Source organism: Lagopus muta, chromosome 3, assembly GCF_023343835.1.
Source record: "Lagopus muta isolate bLagMut1 chromosome 3, bLagMut1 primary, whole genome shotgun sequence".
Lineage (NCBI taxonomy): Eukaryota > Metazoa > Chordata > Aves > Galliformes > Phasianidae > Lagopus > Lagopus muta.
This window is the reverse complement of record NC_064435.1, coordinates 89,065,316-89,088,618: the sequence shown is the minus strand read 5'-3', so window position 1 is coordinate 89,088,618 and position 23,303 is coordinate 89,065,316. Positions and strand designations below refer to the sequence as shown.

Here is a 23,303-nt window from a genome sequence, read left to right as displayed (position 1 = left end):
CAGCCATGAACAAGAGCCTGCATGCTGCACTCATAAAAGTTTGCTGAGATGAATCACTGTTTCACAGCTGCTGTGATGGTGTCATTACTAGGAAAATGTTTCCCACCCAGTCCGTCTTTATTTGGCCCAAAGAGATGGAAATCAGAAGGCACCAAATCTAGACCATACAGTAGATGCACAAGGACAACCCATAGAACAGATCCCACCCGAGATATCAAGAGGAAGGTGTTAGCGACCAAAGAAATAGTAATACATTCTTCACACTTAGTTAGAAATGGTGAGAACATTGTATCTGTCGTCGTGCTTCATATTTCATCAGTTTCAAGTGAGATTGGTCTACCTGTCATCTATGTCATTGTGCAAAATGGTAAGGTTTACTATGTTAAGACTTTACATATTCTTTCAGACTTTACACTTTAGATGGAAAACACATTCAGAATGGGTCAGACTTGGAGAAAGGGCAATTTTATGTTGCAGCGGGTAGAGAAAAGTTTAAGAAGTTACCATATGGCGAGCTGCTGTTTAGCAAATCTACAATAAGGCCACAGGGGTAAGTTTCATATTTCTCATTCTTGTACGTGTGCCAGAAATTTATAATTGATAAAACATTTATAAAAGATGGATGGATTTGCTTGAATGGATGCAAAATTTTATTGAAAACGTCTAAGAAAGTAGAGATAGAAATCTGTAATAAAAGAGAAAATGGGAATGCAAGGGATTATTTTGGCTCATAAATAAACCATCGATCATATTTCACAAAATTCTTATCAGACAAAAGTTTATTTTGCCTTGGCTTAATTTTTCTTCCTAATTCACAAATGAGATTATGACTTATTAGCTAAATGAGATCATGCGTAGTTACATTTGTGAGGGTCTGCTTGCATGGTAATGCCTTATGGAAAATGTACTCCTTTAAGAGTGCTTAATGTTTGGGTCGTTTTTGTAAGGCAGCATTATCACATAATAGAGCCCTAAACAGGGTCTCTGTAAGATGGAACTTGGGCTTTTGGTATCTTTGAAATGTGAAGTTAACTGGGAGTCATTGCAATGAAAGAAATGGAAATAAATAGAAACCTGTCCCGCAGGTGAGTTTAGGGCATTTGTCCCACATTATGCATGTAAACTGTGCTGTATTTATTTATTTCAGTGAGCAACATGAGAAACAAAATTTAAAACAAATGAATTTAAAGGCACTGGAAAATATTGCTTAAGATGTCTTGATCAATTGATGATACAGAATTTTATTGAAATTGCTGGAATGTTTCGTTATACTTGTCCTAATTATCCTACTAACTCACTGACCACTGCCCTAGGGATTAGAAGTTTAACTGTGGGTTTAACTGTGCATTATGGTGAAATGTAATGCATTTTTTTGGACTAAGTTAAGGATTATGTGTTTAAATGCACTCTAGTGAGCAGAAATAAGTGATTCTTAGCAAAACTCTGCAACTAGTAGATAAAATGATACCTGTTGCTATAGTTTTCTTGGTGTTGCTTGATTTAGTGATAGACTGATAGTACCTACGGAAGAAACAGTGCACAGAACTCTAAGGCATGTTTTATTTCTGCAGTTCTAAAGCATCCGTACTGCCTCCAATTGCAGCATCTCGAAAATCTAAGGGCAGTGTAAGTATCAAATGCCACCGTGGTGTTTGTTTCTAATTTTGCTTAAATCCAGCAGATGAAATCTCCTTGTCCTCTGAATTTAATTAAATCCATAGAGAAAAAGCCACAGCCACCCTGTGGTATGGCTTGATGAATCTGTAGCTATTTGTAGTGTCAATTAAATAGAAAATCCAAGAAAATATTGTCTCAGAAATGGATGCCTTATTTTTTAACAAGTCTTCCCTAGCAAAGAACAGCTGCTGCGTTGTGGTATTTCCCATAATACTTTTCAACTGTCTTTGTTTGACTGTATTTGCTCGTAATAAACCTGTTTGTTTATTCAAATCATGCTCCTAAAGGAAAAACACAGGGCCATTCACACAGCATATTGCAGAAAAAGGTGTTTCTGCATGCTGAGTCTGAATAAAGCCTGAGCCCAGTTTCCTAAGTGTTTTGTCCCTAGCTAACCATTACAATACAGAGGTTAAGCATCCACTGCTTCATATCATGTGGAGCTATTTACGTGTGTAAAAATGAGTTCACTGTACACGTAGTGCCAAATTAGAATATAAATGTTTGTTTGCACCAATTATGTACAAATGAAGTTTACTGTACAAGACAGCAGAGCGTCAGGTTTGCAAATCTGACATTCTAATTGTGTTAGCTGATTGTATCCGTTCACTATTCACAAATGAAAAAACCAACAAACAAACAAAAAAAGCACCTCTGGAACTTCTTAACAAAATAAGGAATAAAATATACAAGTCTGACTTCCATTCTCTTGAAGCACAGCATAAAGAATACAGTTCAAAGTAATGTTTGATATTAAATAAATGAGCTTTGCAAGCAATTTCCACAAGCAATTATTTATTAACTCTTCTTTCTTCCAATACTTAAAAGCACATAGAGAAAATTATTTATAATCACTTTTATTCCATATAGAGATCGTAGTGAAAGAGAGTGAACTGGTATAGATTGTGAAACTGCTTAAGTTTGGCTTCTACATATTTTTACTATTATTTCTTGGGAGTGACGGTCTCCAGTTTGAATTAGAAGAAGCTGAAATACTTCTGCACCCTCCATTTTTTTTGTATTGAAAGGATAAATGATAGGTTCAGTGGTACTGATAAATAAGTGCTTGATTAGATGGTCAAGTCTAGGTGGCATCTAAGTAAAATATTTAAAATAGAACTTCTCCTCGATTGTACAAAAATCAGAAGAATCACACAAAATGGAAGAGATTCAAAATTTTGCTCAGGACGTATTTTTCTGAGCAATTTTAATTTTACATAGACGTTGCTTTTAACTTCAGCACTGAAGTACCCAAGACTCCTGCAGAATGAAAGTCCTTTCTGGTAGGCAAGTTCTATAATGTCATAAATCGTTCATGCAGCTACAGTAAGTGAAACACTAAAGTGAAGTGTACTTGCTTTCCATGATTTATCAATGTCTGTGACAAAGTGAATGGTTCTAGACACTGACATGGTTTTCTGTCCTCTGCTTGAGTGCTCTGTTGTTATACTGAGCATTTTGACAGAACTGGTTTAGTATGAAAATACACATGCCATTTAAATGACAGAATTAGGAGGGTGACATCCCCAGTTGAGAGGCAACTGTGGTTCAGTTGTTAATCTCTTAACCCACCTTAGTGGGATGTTAACAGCATCATAAAGGGCTGCTATATGCAGCTAAGGTTTTTATGATATTTCTTGTGAACAGATTCTGACTGGGGAAAAATGCTGTGAATAAAATCTCTAGCTGCTAGAGTTATTGGTATGTCCAGCACCGTACATAACTGTAAGCTGAAAACATCAGGTTCAGGTTTCTATTGCTTGTTCTGAATTCACAACCCAAGAAGCAGAGGAGTCGGGTGATTTCCTTGGTGGTGATTGAGAGGTGACATGCTGGTAGACCATTCTGTTCATTGGTAGTCAATGCTTCTGCCACATAAAGACTGCCATCCTCTCCCAGACACTTAGCAGATCAATATCTATGTTGTATTTACACAGACAGTGAATTATTCACACGCTACATCCTCACATACGCATAGATGAGATACACACATATGTGAATGAAATACAGCTATTTAATTATGTGCATGTATAGGTTTGCCTAACCATTCTTTCCATCAGATGAAACATTATTTCCTTGTGGTAATTGTGTTGTTTTCTTCTGTGACTGGTTGAGGAGCATTTAATTAGTCAGATCATGTAGAAAGTTGATAATACAATTACAGTTTTCCAGATTGTTTTAGATATTCTTTAACTGTACTGATTGTAAGTTAATACATTTCTTTAACACCTGATTCAATTCCATAGATATTAAAAATTTGGAATAATGTTGAAACTTCATCATATTCATCAGTGATGATGATGAACACTTCTTTTCAGGGAAATGATTGGCAGTCTAAATCTACTGTTGGATCCAGTGACCCTGGGGAGAACAGTTCCTCACCTCAGTCTCCAAAAGAGAAGGTCAAAAAATGCCATAATCCAGAGGATTCTGTGTCCAGAGGACACAGTTCTATCAAATCTACTAAAGAAAATCAAACAGCTTCCACAAGATACCTGCAAGATAATGGTGAGTACTGAGATAAACTCAATCATAGCATAGTGGCTTTTTATCTCCTGCTAAACCAGTGAAACACAGACCTAGTATGGTACTTGAACTGTCACTTTACTCTGGCTCATTTAATTTACTCAAGTATTTTTGCTTAGAATAATTAATACAGGCCAATTAATATCTTTAAGTAGAAGTAAATTATACTTTCCATAACATTTGACACCGCTTCTAACTGCTGTTTGTGTTTCTAATTAAGTGTGCAATAATCACCTGTGGTTTAAAATTTCAGTATACATCGTCCAACATCACCGTGGTTACGTCTGCATTTGAGTTGTAAGTTTACTTTTTCAGTCAGAAGAATTCTGTTAATTTGAGTTTGAAAAGAACAGTGCAATATGTTTTGTACTGTAAGAGTTTTTTTTTTCAGAGTAAGCTTGTTGAATTTTCATTTTGTTTCAGCCTTAAGTCAAATTTCATTTTGTCCTGTTGTTGGTACAGTTTTTCAGTAGTTTTTTTCTTACTGAAGAACGGTGGCTGTATTAAAAGGGATGTGTCTAGAACTGCTCATCCTTTGCAACACATTAAACAGCTCAATAGTTTCTTTCCATTGAAATTATCATATGTGTCCTCAATTTTTCAGATTCATTGATACATGCTAGAAGCATTTAAGGGAACGATTTCAGATCTGGTCTCTCAGAGAGGGCTGTGAGTGCTTCGCTTAATAGTTTTGGGGGCTCAGGGGAAAGCCACTCTATTTAATGTTTATCCACTCCAGATATCTTTGATTACTCATACATTTTTCATGTAAAAATAAATAGATGCACTGACTTATGCTGGGAAATGCTGGTACGGGATTCTTCATACAGACCTCAAAATCCCTATGCTCTGATCAAGCCTCCTGTTTGGAGTACTGATCTGCTATGTGTAAAGACATAGCACATAATCACAGAAGGCTGAGTTCAGCAGGGTCCTTTGGAGGCTATCTAGTCCAACCTCCTGCCCAGAGCAAGTTGTGTGGTACCATGCCCAAGTGGCAAAGCCATCTAGACTGTAGTTAGGCAGATCTCACTCAAACCTCATACACTAAGAGCAGGCAAAGAAGGTAAATTTTCCTGATTGGTCTCATTAAGTTGATTTTCTATAAATTTTTTTCCATCCTGAGGATTTTTTTAAAGAAAGTTTTTGCAGATGCTTTCTGGCAGAAAGGAGATCCCTCTTGTCAAGGCAAGAGAGATGACTGTTTTTTGTGGACCTTATACTAGGTTAGAAGGTTTCAGATAACTTCTTTTGTTTTCCCAAGGGTGGAAAGAATACTGGAAGCACTCATAGGTTTCTCTGTCCTTATAGCAGGCAGTGACTGAGGAACAAGTCATACTTTGGTAGATAGCAAATTTAGGGAGTTATTTCTCTCTCCATATTTACTGCTACCACTTCTCTAGCTCCCGACAGAAATGTTTGGAAATCCTCTGAGTTTATTAAAGAAGTGATTGCTTGCTGTTTCCACTTCAGATTTTCCATACTTTGTGAGTCTTCTGTGACTAAAAGCTATTAAAGGCAGCCAGTTCTCTAGTTGGAGCTAAAGAATGTGTTGAGAGAAGTTTTCATTTCTCTTCTCTTCATCCTTGTTGTATGAAGACTGCTAGTGGATGTGGGAATGTGAGGTTTGATGTGTGTGCTGTTCTTCAAGTCTGGACCTAGCTGGTCATGCAGGCAGTTACTGAGAAGATGATGCTTCTGGGTTGAATTCAGACAATATGGGATGAGAAATTCCAAGCCTTGCAATGAGTTTCTGATGGAGTGCAATCCCTGCTCTCACGATTTCTGTTGATGAGGAGATGTATGCTAAGCCAGTAAGAACTATTTTCTTTTCCAAGCACAAAAACCAAAGCATTTCATCCTCCTGTAAATCTTTAGGTGAATCACCATGAGCACTGCAGACTTGTGAACTTTTACAGGCTTTATCTTTCTCTAACTAAATTTCCCAGTATTTGTTCACCCAATCAAGTGGAAAACATTCCAGGAAGCAGTTGCCTGAAGATTCTTATTAAGAGGCTCCTGTCTCAAAGTGATTTTCAGCTCTGTTTGTGTTTTAAGAAGATCATCATTATTTAATTCTTCTAGTTCAGTTTAAATGTATTTATTTGCTACATCTTTCCAAGAACACTTCATGGTGTTTTACTCCCCTCTTCCCTTCTGTCTCTGTTTTTTTTTCCCCTGGTGTTCTACGTTAAGATGTTTTGTTTCATTTTTTTCCTGTTCAGAGGAGTGAAATTAAAATTTCACATTTTCTGCATTTTGCTTTACAAGCCTTTAGGAATGGTAGCTGGTATCCTGCACTTACCATTTCACTTGAGAAGCCATATGTAACTATTCTGAATCTCTTAAATCTTACTGGCTCGCTTACTTCTTAGCGGAACTCTTTTCCTGGATAAACGGTTTATACCACTGTGTAAAACTAAACATTTGAAGGAGGAACATGGTGTTTTGGAGAGGAATTCCAGTTGTCTCTTTTCTTTCCCTTCAGTCATTTTGACTGAAAATTTGTAAGGGAGCACTCTAGGCCACTTAAAATCTTCAACCTTTTCCCACTCTCCCATCTGTCAAAGAAGTACAGAAGTGCTTGCTGCAGTAGGTTTTTGTAATAGTTGCTAACCATGTTCTGAAGTAGGTAGGTCTCATCATAAGAAAAGGTAATTCAGGCCCTTTACCCAAATTGTTTTCTAAATTGTTTGAGATTTACTGGACTGGTAGAGGAATCCGACATTTTGGAAAGAGCTGGTGCTGCTGGCAAAGCATTCACTGTTTCTTTGGACCCACTGAAGTGAGTGATGCATTTCACCACTTAAAGAGAAGCAGACACGACCCTCTGGAAGAGAATGATGTTTGAGATATATTGTTGGAGATGAGGCTGAGCTGAGCAGTCAAGCTACCAGTGTCAAATTGTTTGCATTTTCATAATCACTCTGTTAATCCAGCCAAACCTGAAGGCATTACACTCAGTGCAATTTCTTTTTGTTGTGTTTTGAAGCATTGTATATTGGGTAACTTACCTGGTGGCAAAATCTAAAAAGAAAGGGATCCATAATGTAATTGATATCATTCTTCTTGAGATAACAGCACACAAAAATTTTTTTTACATGCTGATGTTGTGAAAAAGTCACAAAAATAAAGAAAATTATTTTTTAGGGATATAGTTTAGGTACAAGAAAAAAAAATCAATTTCATCATTAACGTTAGGCAATAAAATGCACCTATAAGATTGTTAGAGCTACCTAACACTAATGACTTTGAAATTAAGTGCTTTAATGTGCGTAGAGCACATTCCCATGGAATTCAAGAACATCATTCAGACAGATAGGAAATGTCTATGTTTATAGCTACAATTATCAACATCCTTCTGCTTAAGAATTTCTGGAGATAACAATTCTTTTCTAAAAAATAATATCACAAGTTGATCTACTCTTGAGTGATTTACTAACAATAGATTGTGAGTTCTCAAATAAGAACTTTCTTAGGCTGCATGCATGCAGAAAGATTTTTTTCTTCCTCTGTTGAACCCTAGGAATCCAAAAGAGGAGTTGATACATCATTCCATGCTTAGAATCATAGAATCATAGAATCACCAAGGTTGGAAAAGACCTAAGAGATCACCCAGTCCAACCGTTCACCTATTCCCAATAGCTCCCACTAAACCATGTCCCTCAACACAACATCCAGCCTTTCCTTGAATACCCCCAGGGTCGGTGACTCCACCACCTCCCTGGGCATCCATTCCAGTGCCTGACCACCCTTTCTGAAAAGTAATACTTCCTCATGTCCAGCCTGAATCTCTCCTGTCATATCTTGAAACCATTCCCTCTGGTCCTATCACTGATGACACAAGAGAAGAGGCCGACTCCCAGCTCACTACAGCCTCCCTTCAGGAAGTTATAGAGAGCAATGCTTGGTTGCTTGGTAGCCAACGTCTGCCACTTTGTTTTACTTTTCATTGTTTTTTTTTCCAATGAAAATGAATAGCAAGCCTTTTTTCATATAGTCAACAGTACTAGGAAAAAAACATCTCCATGTGTAATACAAAGTATTCTTATAATTGAATATTTTTGGCAGTATTTGTTTGTGAGAGTCTCCAGCATTTGAAAGCAAAATACAAGGAAGGAGCGTAATTTCCTCAGAGCAGAGGTCTTTTCACACAACTCTGACCCTGCCTGGATTTCCAGTGTAGTCAAAACATAGGCAGCTTGTAGGGATGCAGTTTAATGAACTTGTACTACAACACCCTCAAAAGGTCATTGTCTGTGCAACTGTTATCTATCTCCTGATTGTTGTTGTGCTTGTTGTTTTTCTGGTGGTTTTCACACTTCAGGATGGAGTGACCTGAAGCTTGGCCAGCTGGAAGCTGATGGTGTGGAGCGTTGCAATTTCTGTATCCTCCCACTCAGCCAAACTCCCCGTGTCAAAAATTTCCCTTGACAGATAGTGTCCTGGTGTTCTCTCAGCTTGAACCATAAAAATGCAGGGCTGCAGAGATCAGCACTACACCATATTTCTATTCTCTATTATTTGGAATGGTTGAACTGCTATTTGTTTTTTTGTGATGATGTCAAACTTACTGTTGAAGACGTTATTTTGTGACTTGATAGCCTGGTTTATATCAAATTTCCCAATTTGTGTTTTGCTAGTTGAATATTTTTTCATTCACAGAACCACATGTTGTGCTAAGTGTAGCGCAGAAACTTTATTAACAATGTCCACCAAATCATCTTTCTGTAGATGGGACATGGGAAGTTCTTAGTTGTTCGATTTAATACACATTTTGGAACAAAGGTAGGTGGTGAACTTGTCCCCTTCAAAAACTTTCCCTGGAAAATCTCATCAGAGCATCGTGAGCCCACTGAGTACAACTCTGGCAGTGGTGGAAAATGAGTAGATGTATCAAAGTAGGCAAAATATGAAACACACTGCCCTTGTTCAAAATTGGTACTGCTTTACATGGCACATCATATGAGAGTCGCCTGGCTCCATGTTGACATGCAGTCCTTTCTTTTCCAGAAAGAATTATGAAGTAATGCAGTGTCATTACAAATTTCCTTCCTAACCAAGGAAACGAAACAGTTTGCTTCTTTTAAGCAGGCCAGGATATTACTTTCTGGCCTTTCTGGTTGCTTCTTGTGACATATTGAGGTGATTGCTGGCAAACCAGTGGAGCAGGACAGAAAAATAAATGTCAAAAATATGCAAACGCAGAAAATATTTTCATATCCATTTGATCTAGTGTGTCTGTCACACAGCCTGTTGTGCTCTTAGGAGGTTCTTTGGGTTTAACCTACCTGAACATCTGCCAGAGCCATCTAAATGTACTTGCCACCTCCTTGTAAAAGAAAGAAACAAACAAAAAAATCCCAGAACAAATGTGAGGATCATTATTTGAAGTGTTCTTTGGAATGTATGTATTCTTATACATATCAGATCAGACTCACAAGGTTGCACATTTAGTGGTATTACAGAATCACAGAATGGCTGAGGTTGGAAGGAACCTCTGAGTCCATCTGGTTCAACCCCTTATCCAGCAAGGACATCCAGAGCAGGGTGTCCAGGACCATGTCCTTCCAGGTGGCTGCTGGTGATCTTCAAGGATGAGACTCCACAATCTTGATTTTCAAATCAAAAAGGAAGAAGAATTAATTAATCATGTAGTCCAACCATCACCACCATGCCCCCTAAAACCATGTCACTCAGTGTGACATCCACTGTTTTATTGAAACTCTCCAGACATGGTGACCACCACCTCCCAGGGCAGGCTGTTCCAATACCTCACCACTCCTTCTGAGGTTTTTTTCCTAATACACAACTGAACCTCTCCTGGTACAAAGTCATTACCTCTTGTCCTAGCTATTTACCTGAGAAAACAGGCTGACTTCCCACATCACTAAAAGGTGTTCTGTGGCACCCACTGCAGCTTTTGTGATTGAACTGTTGCCACTCTTTCTCTTTTTATCAGGGTGACCTCTGCAGCATTCTCCATCTGCCTTGCTTTGTTCCTTTCCTCTTCCCCTCCTACTCATTGTCACCTTTCATTGTTCTTCTCTCTAGACTTTCCACTCATTTTCCAGTTATCTTCTGACACTTTTTCTTCCCTCTTGGGTCTATGTGGCTCTTCCTTCATTTTGTCTGACTTGTTCTGTTTTCTTTCCATGCTATTTCTTGGGCTTTCACCAACTAGTCCTTCCTGTCTCACACTGCTTCACCAGGATGCTGGAGATGAGTTCAATTCTCATTTCTGTCCCAGCTTTTCGTTTGACTTTGGACAGTTGCTTGGGCCTAGATACATTTTATTGTCAGTGAAGAGCAATGAGGAGAGATGTGTAACAGGAGCTAGTTCAGCCTTCATGAGTGGACACTACTTCTGAAATTCCACTTGTGGGGGCTGACCATGTGTCACCGAGCAGCTGTAGAAATGCTTGTATTGCCAAGGCTTTGGTGGAATTGCTGAACGGGGGATGTAAAGAAAGACAAAACCTCTTCTAGTTTGCCTCTCTATCTGGTTATCACATCTTCCTTCTTTGATCAGGCTGGGAGCAAAGAGAGACGTGCTGTTCACTTTTGGCTGTTTCATCCTCCTTCTTTACTCAACAATGTGTAACTTTGCAATAGGTAGTGACATGTGCTGTGATTTTGAAGAGTGGTCTGGCCAAGAGGCTGCTTCAGCTATATGCCAGATTTCTCTATAGAGTAACTTCCTAGCTTAAAAAGGGCTTTTTTAGATTTTACAGAAGTCATAGCTTTGTACCTTTCGTTTGCAGTGTTTTATAGCTACAAGTCATTATGTGTGTGTGAAATATAACTTTCTTCTTCAGTGTTATTCTTTTGAACTTATCCATTAAATGTGCATTCCAAGGCCCTTAAAAAAACTGTTGTTTGTACACTTAGTGGTTGATTTATGGATTATGAGTTTTTAAAGTGAAAGTAATTTTCTGCACTATTGCTAGGTGTTTTGTATGAAAATAATGGATGTGAGGCAAGAACTCACAAGGGCAAAGAATGTTATAGTTTTGCATTGTAAGCATTTGTTAGAAGCTAATGGGAATGCTGTGCTACAGCTATGAAACAAGTAGAATCAAAGTTGTAGAATACCTTGGGTGGGAAGGGACCTTAAAGATCATTTAGTTCCAAGGACCTGCAAAGATCATTGATGGGGATGACTCAAATTTAAAGTAATATCATTGCCTTTTGTACAAAAACAATCATAGGGCATCATCTCTCTAGGAAGCCTGTTCCAGTGTCTGAATAACCATTAGGTATCTGGTCTGGACATCCTCTAGTGTAGCTTTGTGCCATTTCCACTTTTCCCTTTAGTAGATGCCAGGGGATAGAAGAACACCTTCCCCTAAATCTTTAACTCAGTTTTAAGAGGAAATCTGCATAGAACATCAGGTATGGCATCTGCTCCTGGTATCATTCTCTAAACTTCTTTCAGTAAAGTTGTGAACTTTCCAAAGAGTATACATTTGGACTGCTGAATATCAGCTGTGCACTTTGTGCTAGAACTGTTACTGTCCATGTTGCCCAGCTGACAGCTTTGCTGATACAAGAGCTATCTTTAGTTAAACAAGGATGAAAAGATCTGATCATTGTTGCTTTGCTGTCAATGCAGATGATAACTGTGCTGAGAAAAGAGAGGTCGTTCTGTTTCTTATTTCCAGAGATTTTACAGGATCCGGAGGCTAATTATTTGCACAACAGGAGACAAAATTGCAGTCTCTAATAAGAAGTGAGAACCCTTGTTGATGTTACCATGTATTACTGAATCACAGTTGCCAGAATATGCTAACAACAGTGTGGAATGGAGGCGATGGCAAACCTTGTTGCCCCTTTCTCTGAGCATGCAGTGTTTCTTAAAGTTTGCTTTTAGTAAGGTGAATGCATTGCAAAACATGAAATGGGCGAATAGTACTAGACAATAGGTAAGCCATGCTGCTCAACTCACTGAGAGGTGGAATATAGGTTTACTGACGCTCCACTTGGAGTGACTGGAACAGGATAGACTTTTCAGGGCTTTGCATTTGCTTTGTACAGTATAAGCCACACTCAGGAGAATGTTGACTTTAAGATTGGAGCCAGAATTCAAAAGGCTGGTGCTAAGCAGTAGTTGCTTTATCAGTTTCAAAATGTAAACAACCATAATGATGTGTCCTTTAAATAAATGAATAAATTAAGTGCTTAGAAACCAAGAGAATAGACGAAGTTAACAATCGAAGTAGGGAAAAGGAAGACAAAGCCTTATATTATGACACACAGTTCCTTTATTTTCTGTATTTGTATAAAGAGCAATGAACTGTTAAAGCTGACTGTAGCAGAAATGCTAAGTCACGGCCTGAAGCAGTGATGGAGCACCTGGTGGGAAGGCAGGCCCACCCAGGGGAGCTCAGGTGCAAGCAATGCACATGACTGAGTGGAAGGGGTGGAGCCAGGATCTACTCCTTCCCAGACCCCATTTAAAGGTTGGCCGTGGAAGTAGGGGTGTCTCTTGCTGGAGATTCCTGCCTGCCTGAGGCCTTTTGAAGGTAAGTAGTTCTTTTCCTTTGTTTCTAAGGCTGTAGCTGGAGACTTTACTATCTTGCAATTATTGTGATGCTTTCCAAACCATTCTAGCATTACACTGACTGAGGCACCTTTTCCTTTGCTTTAACATTACCATACTTCCTATCAGTAAATGGGACTGCTTCATAAGAAGTAAAACTCTAGGAGTACCTTTTGTAGATTCTGTTATGATATTCAGATGCTGGCAACTGGTGATGGCATAAAATCTCCTTAGAAATGGGGTATTTCCTGCATGGGAAAAAATAATTTCTTTAAAGCTTGCAGCTGCAGTAGTATCAGGTGAAGAAAAATAAGTTTTTCATTGTCTCACTAGTATCATGTGTATATTGCTTCCAGTTTCTTTTTAGTTCTTTTTTACTGATGGCAGAAGTCACAGGCACACATATCATCAGAGTGTCATCAGAGTGGCAGTATTTTGTTAGAGACAGTGATACTTCAAAAGAGTTTTTCTCCCTTCTTCTTTTTTATTATTATTTTGAAGGCATACATCCTCTCTGTTCCTAATACCAATCAATTCAATTTAAGGAGCCACAGATATATATTTAAGATTTGTTTTTAATTTAACAACGTTTTTATGAGGCAGTCTCTGTGGTAAGTCACAATTATTATTTTTTTAATAATCACATACACTTTCTTGCTTATACATAGAGCTTGCAGTTAGTAAGCACTTCTGATTCCCATAAAATATTCAGAGCAGGCTATTGTTACAGTGTTTTTTTTTTTTTTATCCCTGCTTCAATCAGTTCCAAATTTGTAATGCAATGAGTGTACGATGTTGTAATTTGTGCTGCAATAAATGTTTTATAGTTAATTCTGGTTAGGTAAGGAGCTTATGCGAGAGCCATTAATTTCTATGTTTAATTATTTAAAATATATAGATTTCTTATGAGTTAGTTCAACGTTATAACTCAGTTACTTTTTACTTTCCTGTTTGTTAGAGGGTACAAAAAATTCAGCTTAAATACTGAGTGGCATGAGGCACAAAGGTTTGCTCAAGTTATACGTGCATCAATTATTGCTTCTTTCTGTTCATACCGAACTGAGTACAGTGCATGTCTGCGTATGTAGACAATTGATAGCATATATCACAAAGTGGTGTTAGCCAAAATGTTTTGGAGATCTCAGTTTTGCCGTAGCTGATTGATCTGTTGTGTGCCTCCCAAGGGATTGGCCAGACATGTGAATATCTGATAAACTTTCCTGATCAGTCAGTGGTCTGATCAGTCTTTCATACAATTGAACTCTCAAGTGTTGCAAAGCCAGCATAGCTGATATGGGTAGGAGGACAGGACGGGAAAAGAATCTGAATGCGAAGATCCTTGGCTGTTAGAGCTTGTACCTTATACTGTTTTTGCTTTATTTTCCTGCTTAAAGAAAAATATAGTAGGCATCAGCGTTTTAACACCCGTATCATCTGACTTTACTTAGGGCAGCTTGAGTTGGTTCACTGTTTATTTTTTTTGTTATATATTTTTTTAACATTAGCCACCTCTTGAGATAGAGCCATTATCAGGCTCCTGGTGTTCCCTTTCCCAGTAAAAGTCACAAGGCTTTGGGGAATTCAGAGCTTGAAGCAGTCTAGATTCTCTCAAGATTCCATAGGTCTTTCTTTGCAATTATGAAGCTGAAGAAGAGGTAAAGTGCAACTCTTGAAGAAGCTCCATAGAAAAGCACTTGCAATTAAAGTTCTTGTTCACTTCCTCCAGCTTGAAGCCAAAAACAATACTCCAGGAACTTCCTTTAGCCTCTACAAATCTCCTCTCTCCATTAGACTGCTCCTCTTTTTTCATCTTGCAATCCATTCTATGCCCTTCTCTGGATCCTTTCTCCTTCTATCCTGAACTGCTGAACATGACCCTGCTTTAAAATAATCAGGTAATAGGAGATGACTGTTGTATGTTTAAGATATTTCACTCTACATGAAACATAAAAACAGGTAATTAATGACTCAAGGTGGCCTGTTCTTACACAGTGGCAAAACCTTAAAAATTCCAATATCTTCTGGTTGTCTGGACACAGAATTACAGAATGCTTGATGCTGGTAGAAGCCTCCACAAGTCATCTGGTCCAACTCCCCTGCTCAATTAGGGACATGTAGAGCAGTTTTCCCAGCAGTACAATGACATTTTGGATCTTATAGTGCCATTTAATCCTTCGCTCCTGTCATCTTCTACTCAACTTGGAGCAGAGTGATAGAGTATACCACAACTTGACTGTAAGCTTTGGACCTACCTTCTATTCCTACCACTCTTTAGACCTCTTTTGCCTCAGTGTGTCCAGGACATTGACAGTGGCCATCTCAGACATTTCTAGTTAGTTTGGGACACAGTAAGTCAGAACTTGCTCTTGCATGAGGAGTGTGTCTAACCTATAACATTTTAGGAACTATTTTGGGTAGACACGAATGCTTCATCTAATGGAAGTGCTGGGAGCTCTCTTTTTAGTGATGTACAGTACTCTGTTAATAGAGATTTCAATGCCAGTTCATAACACTTTTGTAAGTCTTCATTCTATAGTGTTATTTTAGAAACCACTATAAATTGCATGAAATGTCTTGTTTTTCTTTCGCTTAGTGTGTAGAAACGGACTAATGATTTGGAGGCAGGGATATGAAGCATTGCATCAGTAAGACTTTTATTTTTTGCTTGACTTTTTTCTAAACCACAAAGCACTTCAGAAATATTGCCTATAAAATGATACAAAAATTAACCAGCGTATTTGCTTGTGAGGACCTGAATAACTCACGGCACGGGTAATAGTGATTAATGAGGTCTGCAAACTGCTGCTGACAAGATCTTGCACAGAAACACATGAGCAGGGAATATGTTGGCCTTTCATTAGCTGCCTGCCTCCACATTTTTTTTATTTGCATGCAGAAAGTGTAAATATTTGTCTGATGCAGAGTAGCAATGTTAACAATGTTCACTTTTTGAAGATAATTTCTCGATGCTGCCTTTAATCGCGTTAAATGTTTGTACAGTATTCTACAAATTTCTATTCATTTTCTCTTCTAATACAAAAATACAAGAAAAGTGTGTTCTAATGTATGCCTAATTAAATTCCTTGTCATTTTCTTTAGGATTTTGGACTTGTTCCACTCTTACAACTTTCCTATTTTTCAGCTGATGTCATTTTTCTTCACTGGTTCTGATGCAATTCAGACCTAAGCACTTTTTTTCCTTCCCTTGTTATTGATGGTACATATATTTTGGACATTTTTCTTCTATACTCTAATGTTTGCACAGAGATAAATAATTCACTTCTTTCAGTAATGATTTTCTTAGATCCTCAGACTTTTCTTTTCCTTTTCTGAAACTAAGTACTGATATCTTCTGTTGACTTTATTTGAAATACAGTGGTCTTTTAACTACTTGTTTTTCCTAGAGACCACAGCTGTTTTGAAAATGATCTGATTTCACTTCACCTGAAAACAGTCCTTGAAGATCCTGTGATTTCTCTGATGCTGCTCCTTTCCATTGCAGCCTTCAGTTCAGTTTTAGCATCTTCCACTAGCAGCCCTGTTAAAAAGCAGGAATTATTTTAGAGTGCTTTCCATGCAAGACATTGGTGTGTTGAAGAGGTGACAGAAGATTGTGTAGGACTCTTCAACTGATATCTTTTAATTATGGCCGTCTTTTCCTTGCAGGACACACCTGCCAGCCCTGTTTTTACCTTTGATTTCTCCTCTGGGTGCTTTTAAGGAGCTTAATTCTCCTTTTATACTGTATACGTAGTGTTAAGGTTTGCCCCTTGGCTGCCAGGCACGCATCTGGCTCACACAGAGCCTGTTGTCACTTGTACCCCTTGATCCCTCTCTGCTAGGCTGCTCTTCAGCTGCTCGTCTCCATCTGTGCCTTTATCCACCATGGCTTCATCCAGGTACAGAACCTGGAATTTGTTCTTGTTCAGTTTCAGCCTGTTACTGATAGCTCAGTGCTCCATCTGCCTAGATCCTCTGCAAAGCCTGTTGTCTTTCAAGACAGTTAACAGCACCTCCTGGTTTAAATTGTCAGCAAGTTTACTAGGGATGCATTCCTCTCCTGCATCCAGATAGTTGAAAAAGTTGTTGACCAGAACTGGCCACAAGCTTAAGCCCTGGAGTACTTCATTAGTAGCTGGCTGCCAACAACTCTTCAAACCCTACCAATCAGTCAGTTCTTCACTCAGTGTACCATGCACCTCTTCATCTCACAATCAGGAAATATGTCCAGAAGGATTCTGTCAAGGACAGCATCAAAAGCCTTCCTGAAATCCAGACAAACCACATCCACCACCTTCCCTGCATGCACTAAGCAGGCTATCTTAACATGAAAGATTTCAGATTACTGAGGCAGGACTTTTCTTTCCTGAACTCTTATTGGATGGGCCTGATGATTTTTGTTATTCTTTAAGCATTTTTTGATGGCACCCAGGATAATCTTTCTTTCTTACAAGGTAAGAACAGCAGAACTTTGCCTCCTAGAGAGCTCATGAAAATGTGAAATGTATGGATCATCTGTGATGGTATCACATGCATTTTGTTTCTTTTCTGGGCATTTTTATCAGTGCATCACTGATTCATGTGTGTTTTGTTACTTCTCTGGACATCTGCAAAGGGTAATGAAACATGTGGATGGTCGAAGGTTAACCATACTACCATCAAATAGGAGATGTTCCTTGTTGTCTCTGATCAAGCATAGAATAAAGTAGGTGAACTATATTTAATTATCCCTTCAAAAAAGAAAAGAAAAAAGAAATGAAGAAAATACTTATTTCTCTGCTAATTATGACAGTAGGAAGAAGGATCTTTTTGAGATGATTAGGATAAGAAACCAACCTGTAATACTAAGAACACTGGTATGCTGCACACTGGTGCTTTCAGAGTACAAGTATTGGCTGGGCAAAGAAGTTCCAGCAGAACTGACTCCAAGGTACCCAGGCTTTTATGTCCATCACAAAATCTCTTCCCCTAGGCTGCAGCCAGCACTATCAGCATGGAATAAAGTTGTGGATATTTCTGACAATGTCTTTGCTTTCTGATGCTCTGGTCTGATTTCAGTGATAATTCTATCTCTGAATTTTGTTCCAAGGATTGATTTTTTTCTCCCCCCCCCTTTTCATAACAATGAAAGAAAAAAACTGGAAAACTAATTTCTCGAGAAGGCAGTGCTTATTTTTATGCGAATCATTACCTACACTTCTGTAAGTCTCCTTTATCACTTGTTTTTCTTATAGGTTGTTTCCTCCTTCCTAGTGTTCAGCAACAGAGAACGGTTTGCATGTTGGTTTGATACTATCAAGCTCACATCCTTTTATGAGGAATTATACAGCAATTCAGTGAAGTGCAAACTTTCTTATTTATTCTTATGGTTACTTATTATGGTGGATGTGAACATGACAGCGTAGACATCTCTTGTTCCTAGATAGATGGAGAAAGTGATTTAAATTAACCCTTGTGTTCTTAATTTCTGAGCTCTTCCTTGTTTTGCTTCTGTCCTGGTTCAAAGTGTTCTTGATTTGGTGCCTGGGATTCTTCTGGATGTGTAAGGGTTACTATGCTAAGTCCAAGAGGGTAATGTCATTGACTGTAGAAGTAGAAGCAATAGAATGTTATTGGGATTGCTCTCAAATCAAAATCTAACCTAAATCAAACCTAAAGCGACACATGTGCCGGATAAAGCCATGAAGGTTTCGTGCTGCCGGGGCCAGAATGGGTTGAGAGCTGGTGAGTTTCACACATTCCATCTCCAAACCATTGCCCCATTCCCCACCAGCTGTGGAGGACAGGGTCTGGCTGCAGTCCTGGAGACATTCACGGGGTGGGGAAACCCTGACAGGTCTGCAGGGTTGGGATTGCTCCCAACCTTTCCTAAAGCTGAAGGAATTGGGATCCGGAGCTTTGTTCATGCTATTTCCTTTTCCTTCTCCCAGTGGTGTAGTATGCTATTTGTTATTAAAAAGGAAAACAAATTGAGAATAATGGGAGGTTGAGAACTTTGCTAAAAGAAATGGTGAGCCTGCTCAGAAACCTGCTCTCAGCAGCAGTATTGAGTGCACTTCAGTAGTTCTGCCACACAGAGTCGCAATTGGACCTCACTTATTTCTACTCTTTTCCCATTGTAGGTGAAGGGATTTACAGAGCTCGAGAAAAGCAATCTGAAATGTGGGGGGCAGCTGAAGTTCAAGAAGATGAAGACACTCGTGTGGAAGTTCCATTGGACCAGGTATTGCTCGAACTCTAAATAAACAACTTTTTATTTCTTTCCTCATTGTGTGTGTTCTTTACTCAATTTCTTTCAGGAGCACAAGAGATTATTTTGCAAATGCTTATAGCTGCTCACCAGTACAGCTTTATTTATGGGAACTTCAGCAAATCTTTCTTTTTCTTTCAGTTACCTTTTTATTGTACATCAGCTTCAGAACTGATCTGAGAAGTCTTAAAAGGCCTCAGGGAATCTCAACTGCTTACTGAGCAGATTCACCCAGACTGTAGTCCATTTGTATTGGTGGAATAAATAAGAATCAAGGTCAAAATTCCTGTAGTCCTGAACCAAAAACACATCTGGATTTGTCAGATTTCTTGTCCAAGCTACCAGTACGGTCTTCTGTTGAAACAACTAGGCACTTAATTAGCCACATTTTTCATCAAGACTGTTCTTGTTCCTGACATAAGAAATGCTGAAGTTCTCTCTTTGCACAAAGAATACCTACCTTGACCTCAGAGGGTTGTGTGCTAAGCACCATCAGGACGTCACCCCTGATAATGGTGGTTGTCCTTATGAGGTGCTGTGATGTTTATTTTGTGTTGGATTGTACCCGTAGTACTGAAAGTGGGGGAGAACATACTGCCTGTCATCTCAGTCTGTATTTCTTATGTTTCTTAGTACACTGTGCCCTAGTCCTGACTGTGCAATTATCAAATTAAGAAATAATTAGCCTGTTCATCAGCTTCTGAAGGTGCATGATGCTTTCCTTGGGGGTAACATGAAGCATTTGATAGATATTGGCTTGTCAGGTCTTAGATTTTAGATGGACTGTAATTCTTCCAAAATTCAAGAGCCATGGGATGGCAACTCCTCCACAGGGGTGCTATGGCAGCCACAAGAGCTCTGCCCTCTCTGCAGCCACTCTTGACAGTTTACCACAGCTACAGAATGGTGACCCTTACTAGAGACAGGAAAACAGCTAATAGTGCCCTGCCACTGCAGTATTTGGTGAGAGCAGCTGTTCATACAGCTGCCAGTGAGCATCCCTTGTGCCTGTAATCTTGCAATGCTGGGGATTTGCTTGGTACCTCTAAACTCATGTGCTGAGGCCCATATGGAGTCCATAGATGGAATTATTTTTGAGTTGCTACTAACAGATTTTTGCTACCTGAGCTGCTCTCACAAGGAAGTGTGCATATGTGGGGGAAAAAGCAAAATTCAGGCATGTACACTATTAATAATCTGATTATTTTTTTTTTAAACATGTTCAGAAAAGCAAAATTGTTTGAGAATTCAGGCCATGGTTTATTTCCCATTTTAAAACTTGATGCTTCCAAGCTAATCTGGCAAGAAGCCAGGTCCTTCTTAATAGCACTGAGTATTCTTTATTCCCAGACAACTGAGATTACTCAACCTTTGAAAACATTTAGCATTTTTTTGCAAGTTCATGTTCTTATTAATTAACATTTTAAATCTTTTTCAGTTCTGTGATGTAAAAGAGTTATAGTTTTTTTTTTTAACTGCAGTATCTGTTATGTGCTAGAAGTATGGAAAAGGACAGTCAGGCAGGGCACTATCTTGCATAATGCATAAATATTTACATGCCAGCTTTCACTGCAATGCTGACAGTTCTGATATGCTATCGTTTCCATCAGCCACATAAATTAGGTGGTGAAAAGAGAGCTTAGTTGTTGGGTTTTTTCTATGCACCTTCTCTGTCTTGCCATTTAAAGTACACAGTTGAACAAATGCCAGTTTAGCCATTAACTGAAGTTAGTGTAAGACTGGCTAGACACCTGCTTATGTCCTGTAAAATGCTGTTTGTCAGTTGGGAATGCTTTAAAAGAACAGGAATTGCTATATTCCAGACAAATTGACAGTTGTAATTGAACATCAAAGGGGGGGGGGGGGGGGGGAAGTGTTTTGCCTAAACCCAAACTATATCCTTCTGTTCTGTGTTCTGTACCAAGACTTTGGCTTCTGAATGAAAAATGGATAGTTTTGTCTTTGACATGCAAACCTACTCCAAGTTGGTTATTTACATCCTGGAGGCAGCATCTATGTGGTCTGGTGACAGACTGAAACCAACTGTGCAGATAATAAGGGAACGGTGTGGTTCTGCTGTAGATCTTGGTAAGAAGGGAGGAAACAATATGAATTTTGTATTTGAAATGCTGATTAAATATTTTACGTTGAGATTACTGTTCATAATATAGATACATTCAAAGTAGCTCTCTCTGAGAGAGAAACTTTTCCAACTAATACAATTTTGGAACAAGCTACTACTTTATGTAAGTTATGAAATACAGAAGAAGCATTTGGTAGCAGTGGTATTGAAATAACACTGGAAGTTTCCATTGATTTATCAATTTCCATGTGTTCTCTCCCAATAAGCCCTTGGGAAGTGCAGTAAATATGAGGGTTATGAGATAGGAAGCAGTCCAGTGCATGATGCCTTCAAAGAATTCAGGCATGTTGCTGTGCCAATTTTCTTTGCCTTGGGGGACGTGATATTGATTATTAAGATCTAAATGATGTTGAATGGATCTGAATTGTTGGTTTTTTTCACCTCCAGATTCATCATCCAACCTCCTTCTCTCTTTCTGTATCTGTAAAAATCACTGAATGTTAAATCCATCTAATGAGCACTGACTTCAGGGGCTGTTGTAGACATTAATGCTTTGGGTTCTCTCACTACCCATTGCTTTCCATTATTCCAAATGTCCACTGATTCCTGATGCCACTCTTATTCTCAATTTCCTGGCCTGTGAAGTGATGTGAAATTGAGGATATCCCTTTTGGTGCTTGCTTTCTCTAGAGAGAGTTCATCAGTAGCAGAAAATCTGCACCTTTCATTTATGATTTTCATTGTGGGGTTTACGTTTTGCTTTAGAGACCCAAGGTTCACCTCGGTGAACAGAACAAAACTCTAATATTCCTGCTGCTGAAAGCAAAGTATTGAACTTTGCATTGGTTAAACATTAGAACAGGCTGACTGCTTGAAGATATATTCCTTGATTAAAAACACTGGAGCTTTTCACTGAGCAATATTTTGCACTACATCCATAAAGACTTCAAAATGGCATTTGGAAAGAATAAGAACAAAACTTCTAATATGCTCAAGTTTTGCTACAGCTACTGTAATTTAAATTTTCTGGGTCCTAAGTGCCAACAGATAAAACACACAGGAAAATGCCTTAATTCTAGCTGCCCTGGTTGACACTTAATTTTTTTTAATTGTCTGTGTGAGATATGACAGCTTCCTCTGTGTGGTTGCTTGCAACTCAGAATGAGAACAGAGATCTTCCCTCGCTTTTTCCACCAGATAATTGTGATTTCTGAAGCTATGGCAACAAGACCTGATCTTTATAGACCTGCACAGCCAACTGTTAGAGGGCATGGCTTCTATTGCATTGTAAGCACTATTCCATTGTAAAATTGGCGCTGATAGCACTTGGAAAGAAGTTTTCTCTCCATGTGCACCTGTCTTGAAAAAAGCCTAGGAATTCTAGAACAGGCAATCTTTCAAATTACTTAACTTCTAAGACATACTACACGCCTACCTGGATGCCTACCTGTGCGACCTGCTGTAGGGAACCTGCTTTGGCAGGGGGTTGGACTCGATGACCTCTGGAGGTCCCTTCCAACCCCTACAATTCTGTGATTCTGTGACATTTTTCATTCACTATAGAAGAGTCTGTTTGTGGGGGGGAAAAAAAACGTACATATATCTGTAAGCTTAGGGCTTCTTTTGAGAAGCTTATAAATCTTCGCATTGTTTATAGCAGGAAGTTGTGAAGCTTGGGCGGATCTTAATGTACTCCTGGAAAATGTTCTTATGGAAAAACTATACGTAACTGTGAAATGTGTGCAGACTGTTTTAAACTTAGGTATGTCTTACAAAAACAAGTATCTGATCAGGTGTTTTCTTCTATGCTGTGGCCTTCTTGTGATCAGGGATTTATGCACACGTCCAGTTGCCACACAATGAAACCAAGGAATGGATTTTGAAAAGCTTTTTACTCTGCTTGAAGTTACACTGACTTCTAAGTAACTTCATTTACACTTTTGGGAGCTATGATCTTACGAAAAATTATACTCTGTGGACTCAGGTCTTCATTTCTTTCATTAAAGTAAAATATCTGAGCCGTAAAGATGTTGGAGTTTAAGGCTCTTTATTGTATTTTTTGCATCACATTCATTATGTGTGAAATGCAGGACTGATGAACCCTCAACTATTCATTTGCTTGCTTTCAAGTACTTGAGTTTTGTAAATGATGTGGAAGAGGACTGTTGTCACTTAGCAACCTTATCTGGTTCAGGAACAAAATGTTTTGATTTGAGAATCTGTGC

The 23,303-nt window shown here is 38.7% G+C and overlaps 1 protein-coding gene across 3 annotated transcripts in view; it reads left to right on the top strand.

Moving 5' to 3' along the window:
- The window catches only part of DCDC2 (doublecortin domain containing 2), a 55,292-nt gene that overhangs the window by 22,377 nt on the left and 9,612 nt on the right, over positions 1–23,303 (top strand). For all 3 annotated transcript variants that reach the window (XM_048938551.1, XM_048938552.1, XM_048938553.1), the window contains 4 exons: positions 407–550; positions 1,572–1,626; positions 3,996–4,185; positions 18,868–18,968. In XM_048938551.1, the coding sequence (XP_048794508.1) occupies positions 407–550; positions 1,572–1,626; positions 3,996–4,185; positions 18,868–18,968 (490 nt within the window). The remainder of the gene's footprint in view (positions 1–406; positions 551–1,571; positions 1,627–3,995; positions 4,186–18,867; positions 18,969–23,303) is intronic.